General features: G+C 35.8%; 1 protein-coding gene across 8 annotated transcripts in view; it reads right to left on the bottom strand.

The window, feature by feature from the left end:
* Positions 1-15066, bottom strand: part of CDKAL1 (CDKAL1 threonylcarbamoyladenosine tRNA methylthiotransferase) — a 669277-nt gene that overhangs the window by 641884 nt on the left and 12327 nt on the right. For 5 of the 8 annotated variants that reach the window (XM_082638078.1, XM_082638075.1, XM_082638076.1 and 2 more), the window contains 2 exons: positions 14775-14949; positions 13403-13515 (listed from right to left, as the gene is read on the bottom strand). In XM_082638078.1, the coding sequence (XP_082494204.1) occupies positions 13403-13515; positions 14775-14944 (283 nt within the window). In that variant the 5' untranslated portion in view covers positions 14945-14949. The remainder of the gene's footprint in view (positions 1-13402; positions 13516-14774; positions 14950-15066) is intronic. The other 3 variants (XM_082638082.1, XM_082638081.1, XM_082638080.1) reach the window with 1 other exon arrangement.

Genomic DNA, 15066 nt, shown 5'->3' on the forward strand with positions numbered 1-15066 from the left:
CCCTCTCTTCCAGGATGAAAGGTTAAAACCTCTACATACGATCTATGAGCCATTTTTCTTCCTTTTTAATTGCCAACCCTCAATTCCTCTTTTCTAAATTATCTTAAAAAGCGGTGACTTAAATATACCTAAGGAAAAAATTCTAACAATCCTGAAAGATTATGTAAAAGTAAATATAATACAGTCTACTGGAACTTCACACAAAGTAAAATCATACTGGGAGTGGGGGAAAAGTCTTCAGATTTGGTGCCTAGTTTCATATTCAGATAAAGGATTTTTCCATCCTCCATAACACCTGTAGGTTTAAAAGGCAGAACACCAGAATTAAGCATTCTAGTGGCAGCCAGTCAATGCTAATTAGTATGACACGCTTAGACTTATCAGGTGGTCCATGACCTACCCCATAATGAAATCTAACTCACTCCAAATGTTCTTGACCAAAGTAAAAGCATTTCTTTGGCAGGTGGCAGAAGGAATGATGAGTCAGGAAGAAATACTCAACACAGGCCAGATGCCTTAAGGTATCACCAGTAGAAACAGGAAAATTACAAGAACCAATTGAGGAAACTAACAAAGAACAATGTGCCTATTCTGTTCAGTCACTTTAAGCAGGAAATCTATACTTAAGGTGCCCACGAATCACAACATTTGTAAAGCACCGACAAGGCCATTTACTATGGTCAGGCTCATAAAAGGGTCTCAAAAACTTATAAAAGACTACTTGAGGGCCTCCCTGGTGGCGCAGTGGTTGGGAGTCCGCCTGCCTGCCGATGCAGGGGATGCGGGTTCGTGCCCCGGTCTGGGAGGATCCCATATGCCGCGGAGCGGCTGGGCCCGTGAGCCATGGCCGCTGAGCCTGCGCGTCCGGAGCCTGTGCTCCGCAACGGGAGAGGCCACAACAGTGAGAGGCCCGCGTACGGAAAAAAAAAAAAAAAAAAAAAAAAAGACTACTTGACCTAGAAAAATGCTAAATTTAATTCTTTCAGGCGGTAAGAAATCATCGGTGGTTTACACCTAACAGTAAAGGCAACACAAATGAGAAACCACCTCTGTACTCCATGGAATCACTCAGTAAATTTTACCTGTTTCTCATGAATGACTTGAACATTGATATACATTCATTCAATGAACACGAACCAAGTGCTTATTACAGGCCAAATATGGTAATAGGTACTAAGAATACAAGAAAAAAGGGCTCTCTCTGCACTCAAGTTCAGTCTTACAGGAGAGAAAGTTATGTAAACAAATAATTCCAGTAGAGTCTAATGAGTGCTACAAGCAGAGATGAAGATAATCTTGGTCGTAATAGTGTGTTAAGGAAAAGCCTGATTTGGAGGTGTGCTTGGGGAGATGGGATAAGGAGGAATGGAATGAGAAATGTTGGAGAAGGATTTCACACCTGATATTTCTTAACCTAGTGCTGTACCTCTTTCAGAGTGAGAGAAAGGTGAAAAAACATGACCTGCCCACCCAACCCCATATTTCTGCAAAGTCAAATGGGTTATTTCACAGGCGAGAATTAAAAAGTCAAAAAAAAAAGCTTTATGTATAACGGAATCACTTTGCTGTACATCTGAAACTAACACAACATTGTAAATCAACTCTAGTCCAAAATAAAATACATTTTTTTAAAAAAGGAGAAAAGAAGCCAAAAAAGAGATAAGTTCACTAACAATCCATGTCACCTTTAAAGCAAGACCTCCAGTCTTCCAACTTCTAATCCCTTATTCCTTCTATGAAATCACTCCATTCTGCCTCACTGGTCACCCACCCCCCGCCCCCCCCGCCCAGAAGCCATCTATTATCCATTACTTCAATATCCCATCCTTATTTCCTAATTAACAGTCACCATCAGAAAAAGAGGTGCAAGAGAGAAATACATAAAACTAAAAGACATTTAAATAGATTAAAACACATATTTAAATTAAATTTCATTAAGTTACCGTTCATTTCAGAGACTCAAATTTAAAACATACATAATGGTGACTTTTCTTTATTAATACTTAATAATAGCTAACATTTATCAACCAGTTATTAATTTTCACAACAACCCGGTAACCCATTTTAGAGACAAGGAATCACAGGCTCAGAGAGGTTTGAGAAATACTTACTCAGTTATGCCAAGTATGCTAATTTAAAAATTACCCCACGTTTTTCAAGCATCAGTGTCTTTTAGATCAAGATGAGAACCAAAAATGGGGGACAACTATTTCAAGGCGAAAGGGACATTACACTTTCAGATAAAGGGCTAAATATTAGAAGGAAAAAAAATCCCTCCAAGTATACTTTTTATAGAAAGAATAAAAATAAATTATGTCTATTTTGTAATTTCCTCCATTACTAATGCATGCTTAAAGCAACTGATTCTAAGATAAATTTTTCTTGTTCTTTTCCAGTCCTTGACATAGACTGGTGAGTGGTACTGTGGACTAACAAGCGTATTCAACCAACACAGATGACTAAAATTTAAAAGCTATAACATATTAACATATCTAGGCCACACAGAAGGGTCATAAGGTAAGATCATCAGCATAAATTAGCATATTATTATAAGGCATCTAAAGGAGCCAGACAATCTGCATGATAGATCTTTTTTTATACGAATATATAATGCTGATTGATTGGATTTTTTTTTAATCACAAGTATTTTAGGAAAAAAATATTGCTTGTATAATATCACATTTTACTACTTCAGGTCCTTCCGTGAGAAGCACATTGGCCATTATGGGGAGCCAGGGGAGGAGCAGGGGGTGGGGACCTGTTGAAAGCATTTTGGGGACATTTAGCTGTCTTTCTCAGTTTCATGCTTTTTAAAAAAGTTATTCTGAGTGCAGTTTTGCACTTTCTAATTTCCTTACAAAAATCCCTAAACACAAAGTCATTTAGGAAAATAATCTTTGTTATTTAGGAAAATAATCTTTGTTATTTACCAAATCCCTAGAATTTTACATCTAGAAAAAGACTAGGCTAAAAAACAGATCTGTTTCTTGCTAAATAATTAAAACACTCCATTAATCTCTACAGTAAGAATATCCTGAGAGTATGGGCTCTGAAGTACTGTACTGTCACAATGCTTTCCTTCAAGTTTTCATACTATTCATAGCTCACAGAACAATTGTCAAATATTGGAAGAAAATGTCTAAGTGATAGTCTTTAGCTACTGAAACGGGTGCTGAATAATCAAATCCTCCTTTAATTAAGCATTTTTAAACAATTCAGACAAATCACATATGTATTATTATTACTAACATCAACAAAAGCAGCAATAAGAGTGAACATTTAAATATAAGCACATACACTCTCATGAACATAAAAGAACCCCTCTAACTGCCAACTGTGTCTTCACTTCAGAGTTATAAGGATGAGTTTTTAATGGAGGAAGACATTAACTCTTTATTTCTAAGGATTAGTACCTTAAAAAGAGATACTTCAGAAAAAAATAACAAGAACTGAAATGTACAAGTTATGTTGACTTCAAACATTTTCTGCTTTTAAATAAAGGAAACAGTGGAAGCACACCTGAAATTATCTCAGATTTTTTTAATCTTACACCCAAAACAAGAGTCAAGCATTTTATATTAGTAACAGAAGCATTTTGTGCTGTTCTACATCCAGTAAAAATCACTGACAAATTCTGTTTATATTAGAAAACAACTACAGATAGCTTTTATTGGACATAAAAATATACTAATTGTATTATCTTCTGGGGTCATAAACTACGTTGGATGTAATATGCTCCATGAATAAACAATCAGGGAGGTTTTCACCTAACTGTATGGGAAATGTATGCACCACATCCTTTATATAAATAATCCTCACCTCAAGTCAATTTCATATTATCTAATTTTTGCATTCTTCACCTAGAGAAGCTATTCATAGAACCTAGATTCTCCTTTCATCTCACTACTGCCAGTAGGAAATTCAAGCAATGAAAGATTTTCCTAAATTTTCAAAGGTACTTTTACCATAAAGTAACATTCCAGAATGGATAAACCTATGTGGTATGACCTAAAAGCCACACAAATCATTTATTTATGGCTGTTATGTTTTAATCACTGGATAGTTTTTAGAGGCTTAAAAAAATTAATGGTTTTTGCTATACAAAAGCAACTATGTTTTCCATGAAACATTAGCTGTCACATTAATACATGGTTTTACCATTAATTATATTGGATTATACAGGAGTCTATGTCTACACGATGATTGTTAAATATCTGAATTTCCAAACCATTTCCAAAAAAATGTAACCTGGTCCTAATAAACCTTACATGAATTAAAAATCCATTTACAAAACAGAAAATAAAACATTAAAAAATATAACCTCAATTTAATACATTTGCAGATAAAACATGTAACACATTTTTTCATCAAAAAGCAAAATATTATATATACGTAAACAGTGCCACCTTTTGGTACATTTAGGAATTGAGCTTCTAAATTGTACAAAAATATCTTTAAATGTGATCAGAGAGCAAAGCAAGAAATTAAAAAAACATCAGTTTACAATTTAATAACATTAAAGTGTGATAAATGAGTTATTCATTTTAAAACATAAATATTTTCAAAAACTAAAATGTTACCTCATGTTTATATGTTTTCATTTCAATGTCATGAGGTTGGCAGAGCACCATTTCATTTCAAAGAAAACTGAGGCTCAGAAAATGTTAATGCCTGACTCAAATATCCCTCAGTTAAGAATGGCTGAGTCATCAGTATCTTGAAATTGCTAGTTTTTAAATTTCAACATTAATTCTTCAATAAGATTTTACAAAATTTTATTTGTACCATGTTTTTTGTATATACTTGCAAGGAAAAGATATTTATGTTTAAATTACTACATGAAGAACATACAAACGCTGACGACACTCTCACAGCTGTTTACATTTCACGAACACAAAAACTCTTCATCTAATACAGTATTCTTCCTACCTCTATGCTAAAAGAAAAAGCCTTCACTGAAAACTGCAAAGCCTTCTCTCATTTTTTTCCTCAGGAAAAAAACAGCCCTTGTTTATGGTTTGCACGCAATTTGCAACTTACCTAAGACACAGATAAAAAGCTGCTACGAATGAGATGGAAATGATGAGCTTCAAATATTCTCCCTAAAGCTTCTTTGCCTTAATTTGATCTCCTATTTAGATGTCTGTATAGCATTTTCAATGTCTTCTACTTTTACCTCTTTCACTGATTTCCTGAATAGTTTTTATGAGACCATAACATAGTTATTCTAGAACACCCTCACAGCTCCCTTATTTTTGTAAGCTAGCTAGTAACTCAGCTCTCACATGGAAAAAAGAAAGTATTCTCAATGATCTTTTATCCTTGATTCATTTGTTACTATGAATTTTACTCAAAGTGCAGTCATCGAGTAGTTTTTCATGGAGCAGACTTCAAAATCAGTTAATATGTAATGAACCCATCCTAAATTACTGCACACTGCCACTCAATTAAAAAGAAAGAAAGAAGACAACAGCTGATAAGATGGTAGTTAAAATGCTTACTGAAAACAATGAAAGAGTAAAAGCAAAGAGCAAGCCAGAGGGATGGGCCAGAAGTACTTCATCTTCTGTGAAACACAACTCCACGATCAAATGCAATAACTAGACATTAACTCAGAAATGTTCATTAATTAGCGTCACCTCTTGTTCATAACATATTCAAGAAAAAGCACAGTATAAGACATAAAAATTGGTAAACCTAGCCATTTCTAAAAATGATTCAGTGGGAAAGACTGAATATAAACATGCTAAGCATACATTTTTAAAGGATTCCCTTTCACCCCACAGCTCTTTTTTCATCACTGGGAGTGCTGGATGCACCCCCCCCCCTCAATAGTAAACAACATTCTGGATCTTCTCTAGAGACTCTTGATTTCCCTCCCCTGTTTCTGAATGGATGAAAATCCCACTTTGAAAGCCCTTAGTTTTAATTCTCTCTGCTTTTCTCCCTGGGCAGAAAAGGAAAAATGAAGGAGGAAGTGCCACTCTCGTTGCCACCCTGTACTATGCCCCCTTACCAATCACTGCAAATAACTCATCTGAATACAAGCAATGCTTCAAGACCACTTTCTCTGCAAATGCACAGGCATACACACAAATACATGGAAATATATATATAGCCGAATTTTATTATGTTTGAAGGAACATCAAAATTTCTAATACTGAATTCAATCCCATTAAATTGAAAGCAATTACTGCTTCTAATATAATAAGAATGGATTAAATTAGATTTCTGATTCAATATAATTTGTAGTGTCCATGTCAGGTAAAGTGATAGTACGAGGATCTTATCTGAGACATGTCAGGACCATGAAGACTGGACTTGACAGTCACTAAATAGGATTCTACTGAAAAACTCAAGGGACTCACACACATACCACATACCACATTTATTTAAACTTTAGAGTATAATTTGTATTCTGCTATAAAGAAAGAATAAAACTACTTCAATACATTATAGTCAAAACACTGTTTTTACTTGTTCACTAATGCACACACAAAAAAACACCTGAATTCCTATTGTGTGACAGGTACCGAGTTTGATGATGAAGGTGATAATACCAGACACACATGGAACACGTTTGTACATAGTAAAATTTAATCTTTAGAAAGGACTGCTGTAGTCATCTTCATTAAATAAATAAGGATACTGAAGCACAGAGGTATTGTCACTTGCCCAAAGTCATAAAGCTAATACATGGCAGTAGCTGGCTTTACAGTCTGGCTCAATATTAACAGCTGGCTACAGTCTGCTCTTAATCACTAAGCAACAGTGTCTCTGAGATGCCAAAGGTAAAGATGATTAAGACAGAAGGAACTCACACACCATGGGAGAGAACATGTAAAAAGAAGATAAATTACCCCAAGACAGGAAGTAGCTGAGGTACCACCCTCTCCGAATGGCGGCAGGGCAAGTGGAGATACAGCTGTACAAGCAGTTACAGCTAATGATCAGATTAGGTGATCAGAGGTATAGTCACAACACACACGCATACACAAAAAGCCCTTAGGGCTTCCCTGGTGGCGCAGTGGTTGAGAGTCCGCCTGCCGACGCAGGAGACGCGGGTTCGTGCCCCGGTCCGGGAAGATCCCACGTGCCGCGGAGCGGCTGGGCCCGTGAGCCATGGCTGCTGAGCCTGCGCGTCCGGAGTCTCTGCTCCGCAACAGGAGAGGCCACAGCAGTGAGAGGGCCCGCGTACCGCAAAAAAAAAAAAAAAAAAAAAGAAAAAAGAAAAAAAAAAAGCCCTTAAATCACCCATTATATAAATGACATACACGAATTTGTGTATATAACACAGTACAAGAATACTTAGAAACTGTTAAATTTGAGAATCACCAAGCTACAATGAAGGAATAACCAAAAAGAAAGTCTCTGCAAATGCCTGGACATTCAAATCATCTTGAATTAACCATCACACATGTGTTTGATGCTGGTAAAGTGGGAATGAGTGGGAAATTTTAAAGTGCTGTAATTTACTCCATTCTCCTTTAATATGAAACCTCTTTAACCTTAATATATGTTCACAGATTTGGGGATTACTCAAGATGCACCTTATGTGAAGGTTAGTTTTTAGTTAAGTGTGAAAGCAATGTAATGATAAAGGTATCAAATGTTTGTCCTCAGATTCAAAAACTCCCACTTTAGCATGCTCTTCTGGGCAAAAGGACAATGACCACATTCTAGAACAAGCACAGTCAGGGCAACAGAGCAACGACGATGTCAAGCAGCAAGCAATGAGCGAAGCATTTCACACGCGGTCTCCAGCATACATGTGGTGGGCGGGTATCTGAGCCGGGTCATGCTGCCTCTGAAAAGGTCAATTTGTATGACTCTTGTGTAAGTACTACTAAAAAGTTTAAAGAGCAATAAATCAGGATAAAATAAAGTGTTAACTAATTTAATGACTTCTAATAATTTTATTAGAAGACTATTTGTAACACAATTCACTTTTCATATTAATGGCATAGATGCAGTGATCATGTAATGTAATACTGCCATCTACTGTCCAAGAGCTAAAAATACATCATGTCTTTAATCCAAACCAACTAGAATTTTAACAGCCCAAACAAGAGCCAACATTATTTTACATGTTCCAGTGTCAACATCTGAAAAAAAAGGTTTTTTCCTCAAAATGAGAGACAACAATGCAAAAAAACAGATTTTTAAGTGAAGCTTTCATGGTAATTACTCATCTGTCCATTTTCTTAAAAAATAAAGTTTAAACACAGGATATTTCTAAATGAATTATCAAAAATAAGTTTTACAAAATCTCAAAGGGCAATATGAATCATTAAGCAATTAAGCAAAAGTGAAGTTTATGAAAATCTGTTAGTCTCTGTAAATTTGTCACTCATAAAAATTCTAAAGTATTTTGAAGGGTGTACTTTAGGCAGAAAGATTCCAGATAAAGGTCTGAGGTGCAAGATGGAATGAAGAGTAAAGACAGTGACAAATATGTGGATGTGTTCAATTAAACATTGACCGTATAAAATATTAGTAAGGCCTAGAAAAAAATATTCTAAAATATTAAAACTAAAAAATATTTTTAAGTTGTTCAGTATCAGAATGCCAGCCATTTTGAAAAGACTGGTCATCTTAATACAACTGAGCACTCCAGAGCATTTACTCACAAAAATTACTGCAACTAATGTGAGTTGAAGTACTACCACTTACATGCTACAAGAAACGCAAACAAGAAGTTTAAGTGACCTGAAAAGGTCAGGCCAAAAGTGGAACAGGATGAAAAACGATCGAAAGTTCCCAGAGAAAGACGATAAAAAAAGATGAAGTTTTCCCGCATCTACCAGTGAGAAAATTGAGCTTAAAACTTTTATCAAAATAATTTGATTATCATGCAAGTTATTAACTATGACTGGGCATTCACTTTGACATAACACCAGGCTAAAAAAGTCAGGACCTGGAGCCAAAGTATTTTAGAATTCACAAGAGTGAACTAGATTTTCTCTTTATCTCTGTAAAAGGTGAAGAATCTAAGCAACCATGCAAGTTCACTCTCAAACATAAGGAAAACGTTGCTCAGGATTTAAACAAGAACAAAATTAACACTACTTAATTTGTAAGGATAACACACAATTTAGTACAGAATCAAAACTAGTGCCACTTAGTAGGCTGATGGTTGAAACACAGTTTTGTGTTTCCTATCACAAGAGGAGATTCCCCTTGAGATGAAAAGACGAGATAAAAAAAAAAAAAAACAAAAACTAAATGTTTCCATGCTCTATTTAAAGAAGAAAAAGAAAACTAGAATGTAGAGATCAGAAAAATCAGCATGTATCCTATTTTATGTCACAGTAATGAAGAGTCCCTACATATAAGTATCATACCACGATACTTGTTCATCAGATTTGGCCTCAAATGACCTGTGACCATTCAAACACTAAATATATTCTCAAGATATAAAGATCTGCCACCAATGAGGACAATGAAAATAATTTACCAACATTCCAAAAGAAATAATCCAAAAACAATAACCAAGGCAGCATTATTTGGGGGGGAGGGGGTTAGTCTATAAAAATTGCTCACTTGAAGAACACACTCATGAAATGTTTGTGTTGTGTTCAAATCATACTTCTGTAAAAAGCCACTGTACCTACAAGGACAGTTTAACTGCTTTCCATAACACTAATTTAATTCTATCATGCAAACAGGTAACTGAGTTTTAGAGAATGACATCATTTTTCCTCAGCAGGTTTCATTCTTTGAAATGAGAAGCAAGCAGGCATTATCTTATAAGTTATAAACCACCCTTTTCCTCAAAATAAAAAGGATTTGAAAGAGGCAACGAACAAGCATTTACTTCTCTGAGTAAGCCTCTGTGAGGTCTTACTATGGAGTAATTATACTCCTAGATTCACACAGTTAGAAGTAGCAATTTCAAGTATATACCTAATCTCTCTTTCCTCCCCAAATAGTAAAAATATCTACCATTGGTAAGTGAGATTTCTGAATTTCTCTGTATACTGTTTTCAGTAACCTCTGTGTACATTATACATAATCTATTATATATCTCATTCTTATCAATTACAGAGTTAAATGAAAATATTTTTGGTCTACATGTGATTAATGAAATATTATTATAAACGATTAAGCAATAATAATTTTTATAAATTCCCATTATTACACAATAACAAAAGAGACCACTGGCATATGTATCCAGAAATCATTCATATATCTAACCTAAATGAAAGACCTGTAGAGATTTCCTTATTAAATATTTTAAGGAAGCTAATGTTTATATTTTCTGGGCCTATGGCATCTAGACAAGTAAGAAAGTGGTCCTATAGTCTACTGCATGCAAGCCAGACTAGAATTAAAACTGATAAATTTCTGAAGTGGGTAAAATCAACAGTATGTAAAATTAATACAAATACATATAAGTAATACAGGCATATAAAAGAAATAAACTACATTAACAAGAAAAATAAATTTCACATTCAAGTGATTAAGGAACCAATTTCCCTTTTTACTATTCCCAAATAAAAAACGAAAATTAGGTTTGCATAACAAAGTTTAATATTCTTGTATAAACACATCAAGACTTATTTTACATAGAAGAGTACTGTTATAAGACTAATAGGCTAAAATGAATTAACGTGTGTTAGATATTAAATATCACCTAGGATAAGTCAAGCTCTGAATTTTTTTAATATTTAGGAAGTTATCTTAAAGGCTATTTTCTTAATTTTCAAACTGCACCATCAGAATGTATTAAGGTAAGTACAGGCTAAATTATACAAAAATTACTAATGAACACAGAGAAGTAATTCTAAAAGCAGATTGAGTGTTTTTATCTTTATAAGACTGATTTTGGTGTCTAAAGCATGAGTTATCAGGACTTCCCTGGTGGCGCAGTGGTTAAGAATCCGCCTGCCAATGCATGGGACACGGGTTCGAGCCCTGGTCCAGGAAGATCCCACATGCGGTGGAGCAACTAAGCCCGTGCGCCACAACTACTGAGCCTGTGCTCTAGAGCCCACGAACCAGAACTACTGAGCCCGCGTGCCACAACTACTGAAGCCCGCACGCCTAGAGCCCATGCTCCACAACAAAAGAAGCCACCGAAATGAGAAGCCTGCACACCACAAGGAAGAGTAGCCCCCGCTCACCTCAACTAGAGAAAGCCTGCGCACAGCAACGACACCCCAGTGCAACCAAAAATAAATAAATAAAAATAAATTAAAAAAAAAAAGAATGAGTTATCAAAAGCAGAGTTAATGACATACAGTTATTTACGTATTGAAGGAAACAGTGCTATGAAAGGAATAACTTTCCAATCTGCCCTTCTCCTCACATCCATCCTGAAGCTAGGACGGGCCAACTACACATGCAAAGGCCATGTGCTATGTGATACAGATTAGTGGTCAAGAGCAATGTTTTGGAGCAACAGACGTTACCGCCCATGTAATTTAGAGTAAGAAACCACCTCTCCATTCTCACCTGTATGAATGGATGCTAATATGTCCTTTTATCACAAGGACTAAGCATGATAACACATATAAAGCACTGAGCCATTCACTGCCTCTCACAAAGCATTCAGATTATGTTCCCGTTTAGTGTTCACACAACAGAAACAGACACAGATGTGTGTATGTGTCAGTGCATATACACATGTGTCTCCTACGTCTGTGCACTGAGAGGACCTCGAAGCCCTGATGCTTCACCGTGGCAATGAGTACAGCTAGTACCCAGATCTCTGGTCTGGTTCTACACACTGTTCTCCTAACGAGAGGGGCCAGGGCTGCGTGGGAACGTGGCTGCTTCCGAGGCTGGAGAAGGGAGAATCAACACTACAGTATCTTGTGGTGCCAGAAAATGAGGAAGTGCTCAAAAAGGAAGGGGGGCATGTTTGAAGGACGCAGGAGCCAGCCTAAACAAGGTCCTACGGCCAAAGTTGGGACAATACAAGGAAGAAAATAAATAGGGCTTCCCTGCTGGCGCAGCGGGTAAGAGTCCGCCTGCCGATGCGGGGGACACGGGTTCGTGCCCCGGTCCGGGAGGATCCCACATGCCGCGAGCGGCTGGGCCCGTGAGCCATGGTTGCTGAGCCCGCGCTCCGCAACGGGAGAGGCCACAACAGTGAGAGGCCTGCGTATCATGAATTAATTAACTAATTAATTAATTAATATAGCTCTCAACTATAACCTATAGAATAAAATAAATATCCATGAGTTCATACTGATACCAACAAATAAAATGGGGAGGAAAGGACAGCCCTTCCTCACAGAAGACTCTGATTAATAAATGTGGAAGAAAAGAAGAAAATAGAAAATCACCACTAGGCAAATATCACAGTAATAACTGTTGCAGACAAGATCCACTGATAGATACTAAAATTATCAAATACTAAAATTACTAGGCAAGAGGTTGAGGAGACACAGGATATTTATTAGTTACAATGAGAAAAATAGTAACTTTACGGTGGAGAAATCTGACAGACAAGGGGTAGTGTACTAACATCACGAAGCCCCCTGCCCGATGTGATGCACTGAGAAGGATACAGTATCACTCCTGTGCTCTTCTTGCCAAACGTGCGTAACTACCTTACTCCAATCTAAGGTAATCAGAATTACCTTACTCTATCAGACAAACCCAAGGTGAGGGACATTCTACAAAATAATCGATTTTCTTTCAGAAGTGTCAAAGTCATAAAAGATGAGAAAAAACTGAGCAACTGTCACAGACTGGAGGAGACTAAGGAGACATTACAAATAAACATAAGGTGAGATCCTAGATTGGATCCTGGAACATAAAAAGGATGTAAATAGGGAACCTGACAAAATTCAAACAAGATCTGTAGTTTAGATAATAGTATTGCGCTAACGCTAATTTCCCAATTTATTAATTATACTACAATTATGTTATATATTAAGATTAGGGGAACCTGGATAAAGGACATATACAAACTCTCAATTTTACTACTTTCCTGTAAGTCTAAACTTATTTCAAAATAAATTTTTTTTAATATTACACACACACACACACACACACACACACACACAGAGCCATCCCTAAGTATGTGCAGGGGATTGGCTCCAGGACCTGTGGCAGACACCAAAATCCACATATCCTCAAGTGCCATAGCCAGCCCTCCATATCCGAGGGTTCCACATCCTAGGATTCAACCAACCACGGACTGTAAACATAACAGTGTATGTATTGAAAAAGGTCCCCGGATAAGTGGACCCACACAGCTCAAAGCTGTGTTGTTCAAGGGTCAACAATAGTTATCTAGACAACATATATTAGGTATCATTTTGTTTTCCCTTAAAATCATCAAATTATGCTAAAATGTCCTTTAGTTGCTAAAGTTAGAATAGGTATCTCTATAAAAAACTTAGCTCTGAAATATTTAATCAATAAAATACATTACAGATCTCATTACCTGTAATTTTATATCCATAAGCAGCTAGTTGTCCAGCCATATATTCTCCATCTGAATTATTATGAGAACAACCCCAAGTTCGTATCCAAATTTTCTGTATGCCTGGAATAGCGCTGTTAATGAATTTAAAAAAAAAGTCTCATTAAGGGATTTTTTAAATAAAAAGCACTAGGTAATTTCTGGGCCCATTATGCAAAAATACTCACTCACTGCAATCCATTCACAGGCTATTGATTAAATGCACCAACTTAATACATAATCTGCTGTTACACCAAAAATCTAAATACAAGATAAAATAACAGCACAGAATTCTAAGACTCTATATAAAGAATATCTTTTCTCTGAGTTGTATTTTAAATTCAATACTACTAAATATTACCACTAAGTTCAACTCCTGGAAAGGTACAAACAAATAACAATAGCACAGAAAATGGTTCCAGCAGCAATGGCAAATAAAGTTAAATACATCTACAGACTACTATATACTAGTTACAATCTTTATTTTATAACTTACAGATATAAATAACTGAATCAAAATGAAAATCTGTCACTCTACAGCACTATTCAAAGCGTTCCATATATAAAAATAGAGTTCTGAAAAATGTAATATTTTTACAAAGGAAATAAAAGGACTTTCAACTTGGATTGCCCTAATAATTAATACTTAAATAGACATTACCTTAACGACATGTTTAGGACAAATTTAATAAACTTCATTCATTAAAATATAAGCAAATTTTAAATTCATACATCTTATGAATCTGTTCCAAACAAAATAATCAAGTGTATTAAAACTCTCAACAATTTACTAGGTAAACAAATATAAGCATATTAAAACTATATAACTGCATATTCCTTTCTGGCTACGTTGTATTCGAATTTCACTAGAGACCTAATATAACAGTGTAAACAGCACAATAATTTGTGCCCAGTGCCTTTAGATGATCCACAAGTATTTGTAAATTTGCTAAGAAAAACCAAATGCCCAAACCACCACTATTTCATAAGAATCACAAATTCCAATAAAATTTTTAATGGGGGAGTAACAATTACACACCAACTACTGTAACAGCAAAGAGATCCAGCCAGGGGAGGGTGCAGGACGGGGAGCTATCTTTGTGCCAAATACTGCCCTAGGCCCTGCTTTTAAGAAACATGCAATTTGACATCTTTCTCTTCTTTAGTCAATGACTTTGCTAAATTTAAAACCATTCAAATTAAGAGCAAAACAAAACAAAAAAACACTACATATTTCCTCTCAAAATTTCAAAGGTTTTTTTTAAAAGAGACATTATGTATATCATATACAGTAGTGCCAGCCTCTCCCCTGGTATGATACTGAATATAATTTCAAAAGAAAAGAAAAGCTTACCTATCACTTGGTGGACTATTTTCGTCTTGCAAATATTTTTGGGTATTTCGCCTTCGCACCTTTGGAACAACGTGCTTTCTCGCAAAATGCCTATCTTGGGGCTTTGAATCTTCTTGTGACACAATATCTTCTATGTCATCCAGGAATGTATCACAGGATGCAGAAGGCATCTTCTCTATCACATAAAAAAGTTATAAATGATTCAAGCACATGAGTCCCTCAGAAAATCTGTTTAACATAACATCACCCATGAAATATTCTCGCCAAACTTGAATCTAATAAAGCCTTTAGA

Source organism: Mesoplodon mirus (genome assembly GCF_964341445.2).
Source record: "Mesoplodon mirus genome assembly, chromosome: 12".
In the NCBI taxonomy this organism is placed as follows: domain Eukaryota; kingdom Metazoa; phylum Chordata; class Mammalia; order Artiodactyla; family Ziphiidae; genus Mesoplodon; species Mesoplodon mirus.